General features: G+C 36.3%; 1 protein-coding gene across 20 annotated transcripts in view; it reads right to left on the bottom strand.

The window, feature by feature from the left end:
• The window catches only part of Rbms3 (RNA binding motif single stranded interacting protein 3), a 1,055,032-nt gene that overhangs the window by 115,023 nt on the left and 918,816 nt on the right, over nt 1-21,193 (bottom strand). For 11 of the 20 annotated variants that reach the window (XM_071619646.1, XM_071619615.1, XM_071619630.1 and 8 more), the window contains 2 exons: nt 9,269-9,307; nt 5,861-5,907 (listed from right to left, as the gene is read on the bottom strand). In XM_071619646.1, coding sequence (XP_071475747.1) covers nt 5,861-5,907; nt 9,269-9,307 — 86 coding nt within the window. The remainder of the gene's footprint in view (nt 1-5,860; nt 5,908-9,268; nt 9,308-21,193) is intronic. The other 9 variants (XM_071619618.1, XM_071619621.1, XM_071619642.1 and 6 more) reach the window with 1 other exon arrangement.

Here is a 21,193-nt window from a genome sequence, read left to right as displayed (position 1 = left end):
TGGGTACCATCCTCTGGTCTGCCCATGGTATAGAACTAGCTTCTTCCCCACAGTATTACATATTAAGTATTTTTTTCTGTTTCTCTATTATTTTTGAGTTGGGTTTGACTGATAGATGGAATACAGCCGGGTGAATAGGGAATAGCACACTTTATTCTAGACGTTTACTTTAGACATTCCTTGGTGTGCTGAGTAGTTATCTAAATCAGCTTCTATACCTTTATGAAGTGCCAGCGTTAACCTAAGGGACAGTATGTTGAGAAAATATTTGCAGCTATTTTGACATCTTAGGTGTGTAGAAATGGTTGTTCTGCCAGTGCAAATGTTACCATGTGAGGCAATAAAAACCAGAGATGAGCACAATATTTTTAAAAATTATCTCTATTAAAAAGAATCAAATGAATCATATTGCTTAGCTATCATCTCTCTATTTCTTTCAGTTTCACTGTAGTATATAAAATTTCTATCATCTCATCATCAATAATACAATGGATAGTTTAATGCTTTCAAAATTCCATTCTCAACCCAGGACATCACATATTCGGGGGCACTTTGCTTGGGTGACACTAGATGTTGTATTTACAGAGAATCAGGTTAAGATGTCACATGGGAGCAGCTTGAGTAGATGGCTGGGGTGAGGCAGGGATTTCCCTGATGTCAACTCTCTAAAAGAAGCAGGTATCACCAGACAGATTTCCCACTTTTTTTTTTTTTTTTTTTTTTTTGGACTAGGGATTGAGCTCAGGGGCACTCAACCACTAAGTCACATCCCCAGTCCTTTTTTATCTTTTATTTAGAGACAGGGTCTCACTGAATTGCATAGGGTCTCACTACCTTGTCAAGACTGGCTGTGAATTCGTGATCCTCCTGCCTCAGCCTCCCAAGCTGCTGGGAGTACAGGCGTGTACCACCACACCTGGTCAGAGTTTCCACTTCTGAGTCGGCATTCCCAATGCTGGGTTAAACAGTTTATTCAACTTTATTTTTTTAAAATTATTATTGTGCCTGGCATTGAACCCAGGGGTGCTTAAATACAGAGCAACATCCTCAGCCTTTTATTTTATTTTTATTTTGAGACAGGGTCTCACTAAATTGCTTAAGTCCTCCCTAAGTTGCAAAGGCTGGCTTTGAACTTGGAATTCTCCTGCCTTAGCCTCCCAAATTACTGGGATTATAGGCATGCAACACTGTGCCCAGTTTAAAAACTGTCTACTCAAAAGAATAAGACATAGTGAACTTCATCAGTGAGTTAACAGTCCAGCAGGGATGCAAACACGTGTGTCAATAGCTATGTGATGAAAAGGCTAATTGTGACACGTATTGTGGGATTGCCACAGAATGCAACAATATCATCAGTATTTACAATGCTGATTATGTTACACCACACCAATTTCCTTTAATCCTCACACAGTCTTATGAAAGGATTTTAGCACTGTCATCTCAACCTCACAGAGAAGGAAACTGAAGTACAGTTTGTGGTCTCGTATTTGGTAAATGACAGAACTTGGATGTACTTCAGGGGAGCTGGTTCTGAATTCTGTTCTCTGAACCATTGCTTATACTATTTCTCTGATGACCAATTGTATAATAGCTGTGCCTAATATCATTTGATGATGCCCCTGAAATGAATACTTTTTAAAAACGTGTGTGTGGTGGGGGTGATTAGTGGGTGTCACCATGTCTGAACTCAGGTAGAGAAAATCCCTTAAGTAACAAGACCCAGAGTGCACTGTGATGTTCTGAGAACCACAGTTCAGCTGCAGTAACCCATGTGTGGAATTCCTTTTGGGCTACCTGGGGGATTCTGAATTTCATTCTCTGGTTAGTAAATGTTACTCAGAACTTCAAATCAGGTAGGTATGTGATTCCTGTGATTACGTTGACTTTTACAAATTATTCAATATGTGGTGTATATACACAATGGAGTTTTACTCAGTCGAAAAGAAGAAAGAAATTGTCATTTGCAGGAAAATGGGTGGAACTGAAGAGAATCATGTTAAATGAAATATGCCAGATTCAAAAAGTCAAGGATCATGTGTTTTCTCTTGGATGTGGAAGCTAAAGAGAAAAAAAAAGGGAAATAAGGCGGGGATTTTGTGAAAATAGAAAGGAGACCAGTAGAATAAAGAAAGAGGACTAGGAAGAAAAAGGGGAAGTACTGGAGAATGAAATTGATCAAATTATGTTATGTGCATATATGCATTTATCATAATAGATCCCATTTTTGTAAAATTGTAACACATCAATCAATAATCTTTAAAAAACAAAAATTTTTAAAAGCAACAGGAAAATCATTTGGAGAAGCTATATTAGAGGCAGGTAAATGACAATGTAGTACAGGTATATAATGGTGATTTGATTAATTCCCCCAGTGGCAGGAGGGAAGGCTGAGCCGATGATACAGTTTAGACATAGAAAGAACAAAATCTAATGAAAATTTTGATCATGGCGAATGTAGAAGAACCCAAAAGAAAGAATCCATACTATAATCTGGATTTGATAGCCTAAGTGACTTTTAGAGTGAATTTTTTAAACAGGAAAGATAATTTGGTAAGTATTCTCCACTTAAATTTGTGTGGTTTGTATCGTGAAGTGTTGATGAAGATCATGACCTCAGTTTGGGACTTGCAAAGACACATGTAAACAGTGGTAGGGCTCTGAAGCTTTATGTACTAAACTGTGAGGTCTTTAGTTCCTAAAAATAAGTTAAAAAAAAAAAGCAGGTAGAAGGGGAAGAATCAGAAGAGGAAACTGAAGGCAGTAAAATGAGGAGCATGAAGAAATAGCAAAGAGTGGATCCAAGAGAAGAGTTTCAAAACAGTATAAATGGTGAATTAAAAAAAATCAAATGTATAAGATGTTAAATATGTAAGTGGACTAAAAACTGTAGTTACAACTGTCAAATTTGGAGATCTCTGGGGACACCAACAAGAGAAATTCCTGTGAGTTTTGGTCTAAAATTCACATTTCAACAGGCTGAATCAGAAAAGACTAAGGACGACAGTTGTGTAGAATACTGAAGATGTTTATCAGGAAAGAGAAGATCTGGTTGCTATACAGAGGGTCCTGCCAGTGGAAAGGATTATTTTGTTTCCAACATCTTTGTAGGTGGGGGGGAATTGAAGTGTATAATGTACAGAATAAAAGTAATATTTTATGGGCAGCAATGTGTTGAAAAGAGAGACTGATTTATGGAATAAAGTTCTTTATTTTATGAGATTAGATAAAAATCAATAATTTGGGCTGATGTGGTGGCACATACCTATAATCCCAGCTACTCAGGAGGCTGAGGCAGGAGGATCACAAATTGGAGGCCAACCTTGGCAACTTAGTGAGATCATGTCTCAAAAGAAAAGACTAAAATAAAAGGGCTGAAGGTGTAGCTCAGTGGTAGAGCACTTGCCTATCATGTGTAAGGCCCTGGTTTAATACCCGCTTCCACACAAAATAAATAAATAAAAGAATGTGGGTCCTTTTAGCATCAAAGGTTTGTTCTTGAGTAAACTATTCATTATTGAGACTATTCAAGTGGGAGTAGGAGCGGGCATTTGATGGTCTATATCAAATACCATTGCTTCTGTATTGCTTTCCCTTTATGCTAATTGTCAAGGGCATCAGACTCTCCTTAGAGTAAGAGACTTGCATTTGACTCCCAGCTCTTCCTCAGACTGAATGGCCTCATTTACTTATCTGTAAAATGGGAATGTTAGTACTCACCAAAGGAGTTATCATTAGTTCATGAAATAAACCATTCAAAGTATGTTCGTGTGCGCTTTTAAATTTTGCTTCAGAATCAGCCAGCAATACAGTGCATTTTAGAGATAACTGAAAGTTATATGGAAAACAGATAACATTTGTGAGTTAGTATTAATTACAGTGTATGTGACAATGATATTGTCATTGTGGCATAATGTCTGTAATTTTGAAGATGTGTATTGAATAATTTAGGGGTGAAGTTGGTTATGATGTCTAAATTTTGCTTTGATATGGTCCAGCAAAAATATCTATTGATCTAAATAGTGATTAACACAATTGTAATTCAATAATTAAGTGTATAATTAAGTATAAAAATAAGTTATCCTATTTCTATCTTTAACAACATAAACTCTATGATACGAGGACTAGGTACATCTAGGTCACTGTGCATCTTCAATCCCTGACATATAGTCTTGGGAAACAGGTAGACTCATATTTGCATAAGAGATATACACACATACAAATATGTAGGTATGAATACACACACACGTGTATATATATATGAAACACTGTAAAACATTAGCACTTGCTGAATCTAATGAGTGGGCATACAGGTGTTTATGTAACTATCATTTCTGTTTCTCTGTATGTGTACCCATTTTCAAAATAAATTACTTACTCTAACAATATGTATTCATTTAACTCTCAAATCAGATATACCCATTTGAATCAATGCCCCACTGAATTAAAAATATCAAGTAATTTGTAAATAGTGTATGTTCAGTAAATGTCACTCCTTCTGTCATAGCACCTATATTGTGTCAGTCACTTAGCACACTATGTCTCATTTCATAGCTTTTGAATTAACTATTATGTCTCAGCTATGCAACTTAATTCTAGAGGACTTTCTTGGCTGGGTCTTTACTTTTCTCAACTCACTAAGTCTAAAGTGCTTTTGTCGGGGGGCGGGGGTAAGTAAATATGCTTGTTGGCTAAATAAATGGATATCTTTAAGCTTCACTCCTGGAGGGAAATCTACATCAACAAGGGGACAAAGGCCCAAACTTACACCCTTGTTTATTACCAGTGGTTAACTCTTAATGGAAGGTGGACTGCAAAGTTCTTGCAGGAGGATGTCTTCTCGAATACTGTGATCCTTAACATCTATAGGACATACCACTGTGCCTGGTAGACTCCCTGGATGTTTGTTGAATGGATGAATAAATGACTGGTGGAATGAATGATGGTAAGAATAAGAGATAATTATTTAAACACTCAACGTCTTAGTGATTTCATTAGAGGTCACTGACCAAATAGAAAAATGGAATTTAATTCATTCTATCTTTTATATTGATCTTCAATGAGGCCTTCATCACAATTGATTCTTTAAGAAGATTGAAAGAAATGGGGGAAACCCAACATAAAAGGCTGTGAAACTACAATAAGCAACCAACCAAAGAATGATTATTGTTGATTATAAGACAGTCAAAGCAGAGAGAAAGCAAGAGGAGGTGAGAAAAGAGTTCCAACTAAAGATACTCTGAATCCAAGGAATTGTAGAGAGGCCAGACCATGTAGATTAACAGTCTTATTTTTCAGAGGAGGAATTTAAAGCTAACTAAGAGGCTAATTAAACTGAAGAATGAGGACACAATCACCTGAGTTACTACCCTGACTTCTGTCTATGACCATTACCCAGACTATCAGAAGGAAAGAGAAAAAAAGCATTATTGATGTAGGAATTAACCCCAGGCACACACTTGAAATTATTGAAAGCTAATTTCTATAATGATTATTAGAGGTGTCACTCTTCTCCTAAAGAAACACAGATAATTCTCACTGTATCTATACTTCCCTCTTCACATCCAGTTCTTCACTGTGTCTCATCACTGGGGGAAGTGGTGGGAGGAGATTAGAAGTTAAAAAAAAAAAAAAAAAAAAAAAAAAGAAAGAGAAGGGCTTCCTGTAGACAGAGGAATTGTGCAAATAGAGATCAGAATCACATGTGGGAATAAAAATTATTCCAATGTTAAAAAAAATAACAAAACAGTCTGGTTTAAATAACTGACACAAAACCAAAACATATTTGACCCTTTTTTCTTTGGTACTCACTCAGACTTCAAGCTAGCAATTAAGACAGAGAAAATATATATGGTTGACTTACCCGTTCTGTATGGCGGCTGTGGGGTCATAGGTCAGAGCCATGCCAGCCTGCACATGGGGGGAGAGGGGAGGAAACAAGTCTCAGTATTTTTATTAGAACACCCAAAACATTCAGTTCAAAGATTTTTATCTTTACTTTTCATGATTTGTGTTTATTTTCTCCTATATATTACTTCACACTTACTGCCCAAACTAGCACAAACCAGACTCCCACCAGTGAGTTGGGAGTTTAGATAATATATCCAGACAAACCAAGGTGCATTGGAACTTGGATGATTTCCATTTCTACTTCATAAACCATCCGCTGTCTAATTTGGTATCCTTATAATTTCTCACTAGTGTCAAGAGCAGCTCTTGTGGGTTTCATGGCTGGCACAAAAAAAAGGAAGAATGAATCCTGTAGTCTGGATAAAAATAAAAGAGACTTAAAATGCATTCAACCTGGTAGAAGAAACTTAGGAAATATTTATTTTAAAATAGATCCCATGCAGGGAATGAATGACAAAGCGCTTGTCATATGGATTTCTAGTACCTGTTCTATCAAGTATGGTAGGAAAGGGAGATTATTTACATATGACAGAAATTTTAGGCCACATGGCTAATAACGAGGTAGTTTTGTTCTGTTTCTAAGAATAAAGCCACCTCTGAAAAGCTACGCTTCTGTAACCTGCCATGTTCTCAGAAAAGAATACAAGCTTGAGGATTGCTGGTTCATAGCCTGCCATGTCCCTGCCTATACAGCACCATATTTGATCCTCACAACAACTCCATGAAGTAGGCAGGAACATGATTTTCTCCATTTTATTGATGAAGACACTGAAGCTGGGAAAGATCAAGCCTCTTGCTCAGGGTCACAAATTTGAAGGCAAAATCAGATTTTAACCCAAATCTTCCAATGTGGGCTGCTTTTCGCTCTTCTGCTACAACACTGGCCTAGGGTTGGAAAGTGTCCAGAGGATCCATCAGGGAGAACCTTCTCTGTGGCTATCGGAACACATCACCTTTGGTTTACCAGGGTGGGCAGTATGGTTATCACCTGTGTGTAGGAATAAAATGTAAAATGCAACTTAAGACTGCCCAGGTTGTCTTTAGGGAGGATTTCTTTTTCTGTTTTGAAAATTGAAAAGTGAATCATATCAACATCAATTTCCAGGCTTTGATATTGTACTGTAATTACACAGGATGTAACCACTGGGAGAAATGAGGTAAAGTATATACAGGGCTACCCTGTAATTTTTTTTGTTTGTTTTTTACAACTTTCTGTGAATCTGTAATTACTTCAAAATAAAAACGCTAGAAAAAAAGTGAATGAGCTTGGAGGACTTTTGTAGTTTAAGAAAAACTACAAAAATTATAACGAAAAATAAATCAAGAGCATTTATATTTGTTGTTGCTATTGTTGTTTTGTTTGTTTGTTTCTTTTCCCAGCATGGCATAGCTGGAGGTGATTTTCCTGTTGGGCTCCTTGAATTCCTCAGATGTAGCACCTAACTGAAATGAAAATTCTTAGGGCTGCCTAACACGGGACCTGAGGTATGGTCTGGTCTGCTGCATTCAAGTTTATATTCCTTATGTTGTTTTACATAAGTAGTAATTTTTATATTGTCATTACTGTTGGTATGAGGAACAAAAGCACAGAACCATATATGAATGAAATTGGCATAAAAGGAGAATAAAAAATTGAAATGGAGTTTGTATACCAAACTGAGATGACTGTCAAGCAACAACAGAGGTGCACTGAGGGTACGTGTTTAATGACAACTGCATGACCTCTTTAAACTTGAGGATCTCAGTCATGTTAAAGAAACATGCAACCCATAATATGACAAGCTGGGGAACTGGGAAATGAGAAGAAAATAAAACAGCAAATAGGAAGGTTTTTGCTTTGTGCCTTGAGAGAGGTAAAAATGGTAATGGTGTCAAAACACACACAAAAAAAGATCTAAAGTCTCCATCCTTCCCTGGGATGGGGCCTCTACCACATGACAGGTGGGAGGCTGGGCAGACTGAACTCTCTCCAGAAGGAAGCTGTCCAAGGCTGAGCCAAAACTCTAAATTCCTGAGCGGTAGAGAGGACAATGGTAAAAATTGTGCATTTGGAATGAGATTTTCCTCTTCAGGATGCTAAACTTTTCTCCCATAAGTCATCCAAGATGTCACACTAGGTGCAGAATGAAAATATACATTTAACATTCCAATAGAGAGATTGTTTGTTCAGGAAACATTTAGGATGCTAAGCATATCTTTAGCCTTTTAACTGCTTTAATTTGTTTAAATTCTTACCTACAGAAAGCCTTCCCCTAGTCAACCTCACATCCATTTCTTTTCCCTGTACTTGTTTCCAACAGTGCTCAGTGAGAGAGACCAATGCTACATAGTCCTTCTTAAATTATAAATGATCTAGAACATTCTCTTCTTATACTATTTATTTGTTCTGGCAACTTTAAGTAAGGATTTCTGTTTTCTCACATTTTACTTAAATTCCTTGTGGATACTAGTTAGTCAATCGATCCTAGATAGAAATATAGTAATAATCAATCAACTCTATGTCTTGGTTCAATATGTATTTCACTCAGAAAATCCATATTGATCTCTTCCTCCATTGTTCATCTTCTTTTTAGCTTTCAGCCAAGAAAAGAGAACTGAGTAGATAGCAATACAGTATAGCGGGAAGCCAGTAGCTTTTGGAACCAGACAAGTCTGGGTCACCTCCTCACTCTGTTTCTAGTAGTGTGCCCTTGGCCAAATTATTTAACCTATTCGAGCCTCAGTTTCCTCAACTATTAAATGGTATGATACCTACCTCATCAGATTGTTGTGAAATTTAAATGAGATTACATTTTGTAAAGCGCCCAGCACAGTGCCTGGAGACAAGACACATACATAAATATTATAATACAAAGCAATATGTGGTAAGTGCCATATGAGTGGTATGGATGAGGTAGGGAGGAGAGGGGCTGGCGATGATTATGAGGTAAAGCACAGAGAGGAGGGACAGTTGAGGTGAGCTCTGAAAGATGAGTAGGATTGCTATGAGTGGAGGTGAGAGGTGAAGGCCAGCTCAGGCAAAAGGAATAGAATGAAAAAAAGTATAAATAAAAATGACATGGTGGGTGACCCACTTTTGGTAGAATACATGATGGGGAGAATAAGATCCAAAAGGTCAGGAGGGAGGATCTTGGTTGCCCAGCTCCTCTTGGGGGAACTACTGAATATTTTTGAGCAGGGAACATTTATAATCACAAAGAGGGATTGGACGACAATACACAGCATGAACCCCCTGGAAAACAGAGGGTAAGTCCAGAGCAATGAGCAACTGGAGTAGGTTTCTAGGATCAGGGAGGTGGAGAAAATCTAAGGTGAGATTATCATTGCAAAAGGGTAGGGAATGAATACAAGTTTCACCTACTTCATGATTTTGCCTAGGGATAGTCCTGTCTCTGAGTACCTTTGGCAAGAGGAGACAACAAGAGATAGTATCAGGACACATGCATTTGGAACATCTTGGGTTACAAATCAAGGCAAGGGTTAAACATCATTTTTTTTTCTTCTTTCTTAACGTCACTGTTGACTGAATATCCTAGCACAACAACTACACTTGACTACGCTTGGTTTTCACCTCATGTGTAACAGATTGCTAAGTTATAATTCTAATATGGTCTTAATGCAGATTTTGCATTCAATTTCCTTTTGTCTCTTCCCACAAAGATGAAAAATAAATTGATTTTGCTGCTCTGTCTAGCCACCTCTATACGAAGCTGGAACCATGAAATCATCCTTATGTAATCGCCAAATGTTATGGCATGTTTACAAACTCCAGAGTCACACAAAACGCAAAATATCTTGGAACAAAATAAAAATGTTGCACCACATATGTAGAAAAGTGATGTTTAATCCTGTCACTTACTTTCAAAAAGTGTTTATTACATTTATAAATATTTCCCATTTTTGAATTCACATTATTTGTATTTCAGAGGTATGTAAAATTTATTTACAACAAAATGGGGTATTTTGTCATTTTTCCAATAATAGCTAACTTTTGGCTTCATATTTCAACCATAATTGGATATTTCTAGGTCTCCTAGACAGAATCATTGTTTAGACAGCTAAATATTTTGGAAAAAAATTTAAATTTAAAATTTCATTGCAGTAATCAGAGTGTTTTTATTTTCAGTAAATATGGAGGGTTTGTTGATATGGATTAGTTTGACGTGGTCTTACCTTTTCAGTCATGTGTTAAGACAGACCTTCCTCTTCTGAAGAACAGGGAATAATTAATTGACTCTAACAAAGTCAAGGAGAAGATGGCTGGAAGGATTGTCCTACCACATCTGAAACTATTTTTACACTGAATAAGAACAGGGATCAAAAACTTAGAGGCAACAAAATTAATACAACCAGAAACAGACTGAAATTTCTGAAAAACTGAAACATAATGGTTTAGACTACCATTTCTCCTTTCCCTAAGGTCTGTCTTGACACATCATGAATTATAACTACATAAAATACAAAGGAATAATTCCAAGGATTCCCAGTCTTCTATGATTGGACTTAACACTTTAGTAAACTTTTAGTAAATATATTTTAGCAATTATTCTGTTCTGGATCAGTTCAAGTGGAGTTCAAAAAGCTAAGGATAAAGATGATATAGTTTTCTGGATGTCATCTTGAAAGAGTTTGTTTCTTACAACCAGTTTTATAGTATTTAACAACTGTTAGCTGGTCATAATTAAATATTCAATAAATAAAATAAGATGACTTAAAAGATAATATGCTTAAAATGGGCTTACAAAGTATGTACCATAAACATTTAGGTACTGCTATCAAAGTAAAATCTCACTTAAATTTGCTTATATTTGTTCACAAATATTTCTTTGAAAACAGCCTGTAGTGAACAAATGATAATACACAATTATGTGTACAATGTGTTTTAAAAAAATAAAAATTAAAAATAAGATTTAAATCTCTGACTAGAAGTAAAACCAAAGTTAATCTCAACAAATGATAAATCTGGGATGGTCTAATTCTAAATGACTTTTTATGCTTCAACAAATGTGAAAAATACTCTTTCAAGATGCATACAATTAGGAATTACTTTCTCAACGCATGGTGATTACCTTATGAATTATCATTTCTTATTTGTGCATTTACTTCTATCTTTTGGTGTGTATGCCTCCTGCCTTCACTCAAAACCTTCTTCCAACCCATCAACCGTTCCACTGGGCTGTGAGGACTGCTCTTAAGAAAAGCAAGTCTGATCACATCATGGTCCTTCCTGTATTCAACTGTATTCAACTTTTAATTTAAAAAAATCACATTGTGTCATTTATGACTTGTTTTAAAATTCTAAATTCAGAGGTGAAAAAAGTTCTTCTCATTTGTTAAAGTAATATAGACCAAAGATCTTATTTAGAAATAAGTTTGAAAACATTAGGAGGAATTAGCTTTCTGGAGTCAATAGAATCCAGAAAAGGTAGGCTGGAATGGGGTGGCCACCACAATAAGGGTCAAAGTGAGAATACATGAGGGGTCAGGAAAAAAGACTGAAAATGGATGGTCAGTGATGCAACACTTCTAATGCTGGAAGTCAATGAGAATTCAAAAAATGTCGGTATTGGCTGAGCATATGTGATACCAAAAGAGTGGCTACCCAAAATATTCAGAGAACCCAACAAAAATTAGCTATCATCATAAACCATTGGAAGACTGAAACCATGTCAAGAATTTGAACAAAGAAAGAACTTTTAACCCACTTCCTGTTATGGGAGAGACTAATAGTAGGAAGAGAAACATGCTCAGAGCAAAATTGAAGACAGGTTATTGGTTCTTTTGATGAAAGGAGATGTGAGAGAACTGACTTCTGACCTCCACAAGAGACATGTGGCAGAATTTTACTGGAGAACACTCTACACAGTCAGGAGACTTTTCTATGGTTTGTTTTTTCCAAAGAGGCAGTCAACCAGGTAGGGCAGGTGTCTGCTCTTACCTGCTGAAGCTGCTGGGCAATGACTCCATCTCTTGAAGAGAAGTTGAGGCATAAGTAAAATAGTAGACAAGAAAATTCCCAAGGTGTACCTAGTCCTGAGACAAGACAGAAATATCCTAGGTAATTGTCCTATTAAAGGTGCTAACTGCAGAATGCAGTGGTGTACATCTATAATCTGAGTGGTTCAGGAGGCTGAGTTAGGAGGATTGCAAATTCAAAGTCAGCTTCAGCAATTTAGCAAGACCTTATCTCAAAATAAAAATAAAAAAGGGCTTGAATTGTGGCTGAGTGCCTAAATGCCCCTGTATTCAATCGCTGGTACAAAAAAAAAAAAAAAAAAAAAGAAAAGGTACCAACTGATCAGTGTTATGAAGCTATACTTCCTAAGTTTCATCATTTCTGAATTAATGCTTTTATTTCAAATCATGCTTAATTAATTTGCATCATTTGACTCATGATTTTTTTTTTTCTTCTTCTTCTTTAAAAACTCTTTCTCCCTGGATTCTGTAATCCTCTTCCCTCATTTTCTGATGACCTCTCAGGAATGAATTTGTTCTTGGGCAATACTCACTCCAACTGCCTTTGAGATGTTAGTGCTCAGGCCAGATTTTTTTTTTCTTTCTCCTCTGCATTGTACAATGGTAACATTCCCTTTGTGAGTCCAGCTATTATTTATGTCCTGGTGATTCCCCCAAGTCTTTGTCTGAAGCTCATGTCTTTCTCCTGAATTCTAGACATTTATTGCCAGGTTAAATCAGTAAGTTCAATGCATGGTGATTACCTTATGAATTATCATTTCTTATTTGTGTATTTACTTCTGTCTTTTGGTGTGTATGCCCTCCTGCCTTCACTCAAAACCTTCTTCCAACCCATCAACCATTCCACTGGGCTGTGAGGACTGCTCTCAAGAAAAGCAAGTCTGATCACATCATGGTCCTTCCTTCCAGTGGCATCTTGCTGACTTCACAGGGACTCTTCATAATGAAATCCTCCTGTCCCTGTTGATCTCCACAATTTTATGCAATGCAAGATCCCATCTTTCACCAAACTCAGACACACACACTCACCCTGCTCTGGAGGATAACCTCTGCCCTTTGCAACTGTGGTTTGGGGCTAAAAATTCCCTCCATCATGGTCAGTGAGAAATTTGAAAATCTTTTCTTCCAGCTTTGGACTACCTGTCACAGCCTCTTATAGCCATCTCTCCCTTCCTGTACTATTACCTGTACCACTAACCACTCTTCATTAGTTCTGCTCCTGTGACTCAGACAGGGGCTATTAGGACCATATTTTGCCATATAGATCCCCCAACTAGATTCTTGGTTATATCAAGCTTGGTACCCCTTCTTGCTATGTCATTGCTTGACAGGGATTTTTTTTTTTTTTTAAATTGCCAAAGCTGACTTTGAACTTGAGATCCTCCTGCCTCATCCTACCAAAGTGCTGAATTCCAGGTACGTACCACCTTTCCTGGTGGAGCATACTAGAGTTCAATAACTGTTAAATAAGGTAAAGGAAATTTTGAATCTCAACTTAAATTTGTATTTCAAAATGGAATTTGAGGGTATTTTTATGAATTCCTCTTTCATTAGTAAAATTTCCTTTTGAAAGTGTTAGCTGGACTCAACAGAACTTCTAAAGAAAATGCTTTACCCCTTAACTTGTCATCAAGATGGTAGAAACACAATGATGACCAAGATTTAACTAAGAGACATTTCCCCTACAGTGGGGAGGCTGGTGGCCCTGAACCAAATTATGGTGAGAAACCTAGGAGCAATTAGGGACAACCAATGACCTGGAAGCCCTGCTTGTCAAAAATCACTGGTCTAAAATCAGAGTGAGAGAAGAACTATTAAAAGTCATCTTGATCTCTGCAAGGGGGTTTTCTGGAATCAATCAAATGAGATACTAGTGATTTGTCACATTAAAATAGCCAGAGAATAGAGAAAATTAACTACTTTATGTTTGAGGGAAGGACATCAAGGGAAGTTGTGATACTGTTTATGCACTATGCCCATCCCCATATTTCTCTTTCTGTGTTCTTGCTAACACATTCCTGTCCGAGAATGTCCCCCTTATATAGCAAATGGGGAAGGACAAGATAGAGGCCAATAGAACTCAGACTGGAAGGCTGAGAAAGCTAGGCCTGCCAAGAAGCAGCCCCTGATACAATTTCTCAAAGGTCTTAAAGTCTTGGGAAAAAAATTTCTAGTCTGAACTTATCATTAAAATTAAATGAACTTTAATGGTTTACAACAATGAAGGAGAAAAATATCATATTTTAAGTAGGTACATCTGCTTTTATCTCAATCTAAATAACTGAATTCCATAGATTCAAGACATGGTTTTGTTCTTTTTTTCACATTTTCTTATCTGTGAAATTGGGATTCACTTGATAATTAATTAGCATTTTATAGTTTGCCAGGTTTCTTTTCTTTTTATGGCATTATTAGTAATACTTCATGTTTAATCAGTGGTGTCTCACCATCAGTGATATAGCATACGTATTGGTCAATCCCACTGTGACATGGCTAACTAAGTAGGATAGATAATAAAAAATACTGTAAAGACAGAAGGAGGGACATTCCAAGTATCTAGTTAAGTGTTCAATATTCTTCTAGGTGCCAGTTTTAGTTTGGTGCTACCAGAGTTTGTAGGATGTGGCTTAACCATTGTTTGGGTGATTATAAGTCTTGGGGTAGTCTGGGTTGCCACGAAAGTGCCAACAACTCCAATAATACCAAAGTTAGGTAAGTGCCAACAACTCCAATAATACCAAAGTTAGGTAAGTCTGCCTTTGTATATATAGTTTCTGCCAGGAGAAGACAGGGGTCATGGTTATCAACCATTCGCCTTTCCTCTTATATTGGCTTGGTATCATCTTCCCAGCTATATGACCCTCCTAAACTCCCCACTCTCAGCCCTTCCCCAAGAATATGTCATCCCAACTTTTCTCTTGACAACACAGGCTAAGCAGTGGATGGGGTTCATCCCTATTAAATTCTATCCAAAATTACAATATTGCATGGATTTTCAAGGTTAACTGTTTATCCTCAATGATCTCAGTTTAGCAAATGTTGAGCCTAGCAGCTTCAAAATACAACACTTATTCAAGCAAGAAAGTTTTAATGCTGAATTACTAGAGTTCAAATTCTTGCACTAAGATTAGAAGGGCCATTCACCTTAAGCCGACTCTCTAAACTGCAGGTGAAGCATATTAAATTAATAAAAATCACATCTGGAAGGCTAGCTAATAAACCTATCTTGCAAGTACAGCATGTATTATAAGGGCCAATATCTCTTTTCAAGATTGCATATGTAAAGAATCTTCTTTAGCTCAAAGTTAATAAATGCTATTTGCAGAACCTGGCAATTTAGTAGATATATCTTAATGTTTAAAAAGAATTGGGTGACTAATTGCTGAATTTTGTGATATACACAAAGAAAATAATGGTGAACTGCATAGATAATATCCCTACTTTCACAGAAAAGGATCTAAGGCTTCCTGAGTCTATATGCTCTTACTAAGTTTTTCAGTTTCATTTCTCTCTTAAGTATTTTTGTTTCCAGTAGCTCGTGGGGGACAGCACATCAATTTCAAATATCTGAAATAATTTTTCTAGTGTTAAGTGTTGTAAGATTAAATTGTATACAATATAGCTTCAAAGCTAATGACAATGGTGTATTCTTAGACTTCATTGTCAGGTTTTTCTCATGCTTAATAAGAAGGATGATGACTGGTGACTCTTCAAATATTTAAGAGATGTGTACACCATTCAGAGTAACTTCCTCTGAAGGCGAGAAGGCTATTTTGTTGAGTTGTGTCTTATCTTTTTTCTACTAAGAATGTATCAGAGTGTGTGTTTTATTGTAGTATTGCTAACAGCTTGTGAGAGCCAATTTGTTTTTTTTTTTTTTTTGGGGGGGGGAGTGTGGTTACTGGGGATTGAACCCAGGGACACTTAATCACTAAGCCACATCCCCAGCCCTATTTTGTATTTTATTTAGAGACAGGGTCTCACAGAGTTGCTTAGGGCCTTGCTTTTGCTGAGGCTGGCTTTGAACTTGCGATCCTACTGCCTCAGCCTCCCAAACCACTAGGATTACTGGAGTGTGCCACCATGCCCGGTGCGCCAAATATTTTTGAGAAGCTTGACAAAATACTCTTTTAATGTCCACTACAGGGGTGATCCTCTTTATCTCCAGAATTTACATATCATGTTGGTGGCAAGTCTGCCATTATATCCAGAGCTATCTGTTTGCCCCTTAACATCAATTGTTCCATATTAATGTGACCCATTTTAGTTCCTATAGTAACAGTTGGTCAATAGCCTTTCCCTCATATGCAGCTAGTTCAGTAAATAGAAATATTATAAATGATAGCAGAAACAATTTAGTTTTTTTCTAAAGAAGATTTGTGAATATTTACATTGGATCAGATGTTTAATATTTCTTAAAAATGATTACAAGTCAACTGATCACTCATAGATTCATTACAATGATTAGAATAAAATGAGATATTTCAATTTTTTTAAAAAAGTATTATATTTGTTGAGGATAGTAAAAACTATCATTGTCTTCAAGTCTTTAATAATCTATGATTAGCTCTAATACATGTGTTAAATGTTAAAATTAAAAGAAGGAGGCATAAACTTAACCAATAAATAGACTGGATCCCACTCAATAACCAAAGTTATAAAACAAGTTTGAGTCCGTTTTTGTTGTTCTCCATAGCTCTGTTCTATAAAGTCATCATGAGTACTGACTTAGCCAAACACTAAGTCAGTGCTCCTCATGAAGGGAGGTTTAGGGTCCTCTAAGAGTCTGGCCACAAGGTTTTCACCAATTGAATTATTACATAGTTTTGTTTCATGTGTGTTTCTGTCTAAAGACACATTATTTAACTCATGCCATGGATTCCTTGACATTGAACTCACAACCAGCAGTACTATTTCTTGCATCTGAATAAAACTTTTCTCCATTTTTTCTATAAGGTGCATCCCAGTTTTCTTGCATAGGAACGCTACATGGCACTTCACTACCACATTTGGGTCCATTTTAAACAGTGAAATCCACAATATAAAGCACAAATTAAATGATTTAAATTAACCATGCCCTAAAGACCTAAATTAACCATGAAAAAGATCCTAGTGTACAGTGTAAGAGCTGAAACAAGAAGGCAGAGCATCACCTTGGATAACCTAAGCTAGACGTGTGCATGTTTGGTTACTCAGATTTGTCACCAGTCTGCATATGTCTGTGAAAGACTGTAAACACACCATGAGTATTGGTTCTGGATTGCAAATAGATTTTAGTGAAAAATGTAAATTTGTAAGTATGAACCTGTGAATCAGGAGGGTAAACTCTGTGTGTGTGTGTGTGTGTATGTGTGTGTGTTTTAAACTGATAATTTCATGAGTCTGAGTTTTGCAAACTAAAGAAAATTTTATAAATGGCATTAATATCACTATTTCTAAGAACTCCAAAAGTTACACAGAATCTGGTAATAGCACCCATTTACATACATATTTATGTATGTATTTATTTATTTGACTAAGGAAGTCTAAAGATTATTACATTGAAAACTATAGAGATATGGTGTATGTAAGAAAATTATTGTTTCTCAGTTCCTTGTTTAGTTCAAAGAGCTAACAATCATGGCATCTGATTGATTCTTCTCTAATAGACAGCTGCTTTGAAGGATAGTGGAACATACTTAAATATGAGGAGTACTTATAGCTACTGAGATTGTATAAGCACTTTGGGGGTCCAATTTTATGCTATTATTTGACAGAATGAGTTAATAAGTCATCTTCTTTTTTTATGAGAGTACTAAACTGCAATTTGTCATTTCTCAATAGTGGCTCAGTCTATTCCTCGATTTCTAGCAATAGCTCATGATTAGTTTTACTTTTTTTTTTTTTTCATTTTCTTTCAACTTTTCCATCCAAGTCCTCTCTCTCTGCCAACTCTTATTGGGATTTTATGATTACATGACCTTCAAGAGAAAACTGGCTACAAACTTGAAAACTACCTGTTTCATTGCTAAATAATGCTTCAAGATTTGGCATTGATTGTACTAAAAACCTTAATGTTATGTGGGTCAAAGATACAAATTAATTTCTTTTTTAGGCTTTATAACTTAAGCAAAAACTCAGCTAACAGATTATAATGGCAGTGAATTTTCTCTTACATAAGCGTATCATTGAAGGTAATTCCTATTTAGAAATTAAACTAACAGTACATAAAATTAGAAATCAAGGAATTAGAACACTCTAGGCATTAGGGCGCAGAGAAAAACTGACTTTCGTGTTAAAATGCCCTGCACTGGTGATCCTGTGGTACTCATATAATAGTGAATAACTGCACAGTCACAGTTGGCCAGGCTCTGTGCTCAGTGCTTTGCCTGGGACATTTCATTCAATCTATCCAATCACTAAATATGCACCTTCCATCCTTCTCATTTTTTTTGGATGGGAAATGAAACTCACCAACTCTGAAAACTTGCCCATTGTTGCCACTCAGCTTTAACTTTTTGGAATTTGTGACTTAAACTCTAGAGGTTATCCCCTCAGCCTAAAGTAGAGTGCCTGACATTTTATGAAGGAAAGCATACAGTATGGAATCCATCAGGAATGGTGACACACTCCATCCTTAAAATACACTAAAAAGTGTTGTTCTCAAGAGGTGCATTGGAGAGGGACTTAGGAGTCATCAAATATGCACATCCCAAAGCTCAAATTGCTTTTCTTATACACATTCTCCTCCCTAAGCCACTCAGCACTCCATGGCCTTGGCTGACCAAGTGACAAAGGGAGACTTTCAAACTTAATCAAGTTCTAAGTTACCTATCATGAAAAAACAAACACACAATTAATATTTAGTAGCAAGATGAGAGCTGATGTTTCTGTGGCTGCTATTTTTGTTATTATTATTTTGACTTTGGGTTTCTTTCACTGTTATGTGGCTAGAAAGCCAATTACAGTCAATTATTTGATTTCTACAATGCTAAATTCTACTCAGTTCTATATTTAATCTTCAATACTGCATGCAGACAGAGATCTGTGCCATGTTAGGCTCCCAGGGAGCAGGGCCTCTGTCTATACAGCATGCCCTGCCTATCTTGTTGCCTGCTTCCTATATAGTAGACACTCAATCAAAGCTATTGACAGATTGCATGCTTTTTGTTTCAGTTGCATTTTCATCAATATTTTCTTTTTAAAAAATCTCTAACAGAATTCTTCTCTTAAAAAGAATATTTCTGCCAAAAGTTGTCCTACACTGAGAAGTTAAAACCGCAAATAGGAAAGATGAGATTGGAGGAGTTTGCATTCTGAGGGTATATATCTCATATATTCGGGGCAGAGTCATTTCTTCTACTCACGGTATCCTCCATAGATAAAGTGCTAGTCAGTAAGGGAACAGAGGCCTTATGATAACAACAGATGATGATGGTCATAAAAGCAGGGTTGAAATTAATAATTATGATGTAGAGTCTGCATATCCTTTGTTCAAAGAAAAAAAAAGCAAACCAACACCAAAATGGCTAGAACATTTCTCTCAAGGATTATGTTTATTCATCTAGAATTGGAATGTAGGATGCAGCTATTGCATTACTGATATGATCGCCAGCTTGGAAATCTAAAGAGACATCTTTGTCTCCGTCATAAGTGGATTCAGCTGGAATGAGTAATTACTCCTAAAGTCTTGAGCCACAACAGGGTGGAGGTGGGGTGTTTGGAATCATGCTTTTCAACTTTGCTTGTACTTGGCCGTAGACTTAAACTAGCATGGGAAATCCCATTCTGCTACATGAACTTTGCAGGCTTTCATTCACTTACTGGCAATGAACAGAAGATTTTATTAAAATGAGCTCTGAATAAACAAGAGTTATTAGATTTTATGGCACAAGGGGAGTTTTCAACGGCCACTGAAAACAAGTTGATTTCGTGTCTGAAAACAGACAATATCTTCAATGGGTTAAAAGTTGGTTGCCTTAAAACTGCTAACCCTAGCATTCAGCCCATCAATAGTGAATTCTGTGAGTGCATTACTGGGACCTACTGATTTGAAGTTACAGTACAGTATGTCAATATACCACTTCCCTTAATGGTTTTCAAACTGATGCATCCAGGCAGGACCATAGCAATGTCCTTGTGAAAGTTCCCTTGGTATCAGACAATACATATCCTGTTCTGTGGTACCTACAGCCAGTATGTTGGGTGAATAAAAATGCATTTAAATAAAATCTCTTCAGAAAAATACCATCTCATCAGAGGTGTGTTGGGTGTGTTGCTTCACCTAAAACCTATTACTTAATTGGGTATAATTAAAGAAATCCAAACTTTAACATTCCTAGACTACATAATCCCCCTAAAGAAAATTTTAATTGATTTTTCTCTTCAACATAATCTGTGAACAATTTCTGGGAATCTGAATGTTGGTCATTCACAATATTACATTAGTTGCATTAGCACAAATTTATATCCAAAACTTTGTGGATAACGTTGTTAAATGTTCCCATAGCAAGAAAAAACATCTTCAGAGTGTCAAACAGAGAAAATGTTTGTTGTTTCTCTGCTTTTCAATTGATTCTAAAAGGTAACTATAAATAAGATAGAAAATGTCATTACAGTGGGTTTGTCTTTTAATAAAATCTTGACCATTTTTTCATTAAACATCTGAGTTTTTGTTGTGCTATTTCTTGTTAATTGCTATGTCTCTTGTTTGTGTCCATGGCCAAAACATTATTTCATGGAAATAATAGTATGTAATTCCTGAAACAATTGTTATCAATGACATTTACTAATTCAATTACTCTAGGGCTTGGGAAGATTTTATGAAAGCTACATCAGAGTTTTGAGCCAGTGAGAAATGGCTTGTGTATGACTCTTGCACTATTTAAGGACAAAAGTCCAATATCAACATTTGGTGAGAGTACCAAATGCTGTAATTTGAAACTTAGGATATACTTATATTGGAAAATTCTTATGAAAACCCAAAGGGACAAGTTGCAACAAAAGTGAACACAATATCATTTCAAAATCTGAGTGAATAGCATCATTGCAGTGGAAACTTATTCATTCTTTGATTTGATCCAATCTGCTTTACAATTACAGTTGAATAGGTTATAAAATATGTATGCCACAAGTTATAGTGTGTTTATGTGCCATGATAGTGGTAGTGGAAGCGGTGAAATGAATGTGTATTTTAGTTTACAATTATCTTTACTGAGAGGGCAAGTTGCCATCAATCAGATCTTGATCTGGTCATCTGGGAAATGCTCGTAGCAATTTGCTTTTTGATCAACTTATCTTATTTGGGATAGAGTCCAATTTGGTGGCTTTA

This window comes from Marmota flaviventris, chromosome 1 (assembly GCF_047511675.1).
Source record: "Marmota flaviventris isolate mMarFla1 chromosome 1, mMarFla1.hap1, whole genome shotgun sequence".
NCBI lineage: Eukaryota > Metazoa > Chordata > Mammalia > Rodentia > Sciuridae > Marmota > Marmota flaviventris.
This window is presented reverse-complemented; position numbering and strand designations above follow the sequence as displayed.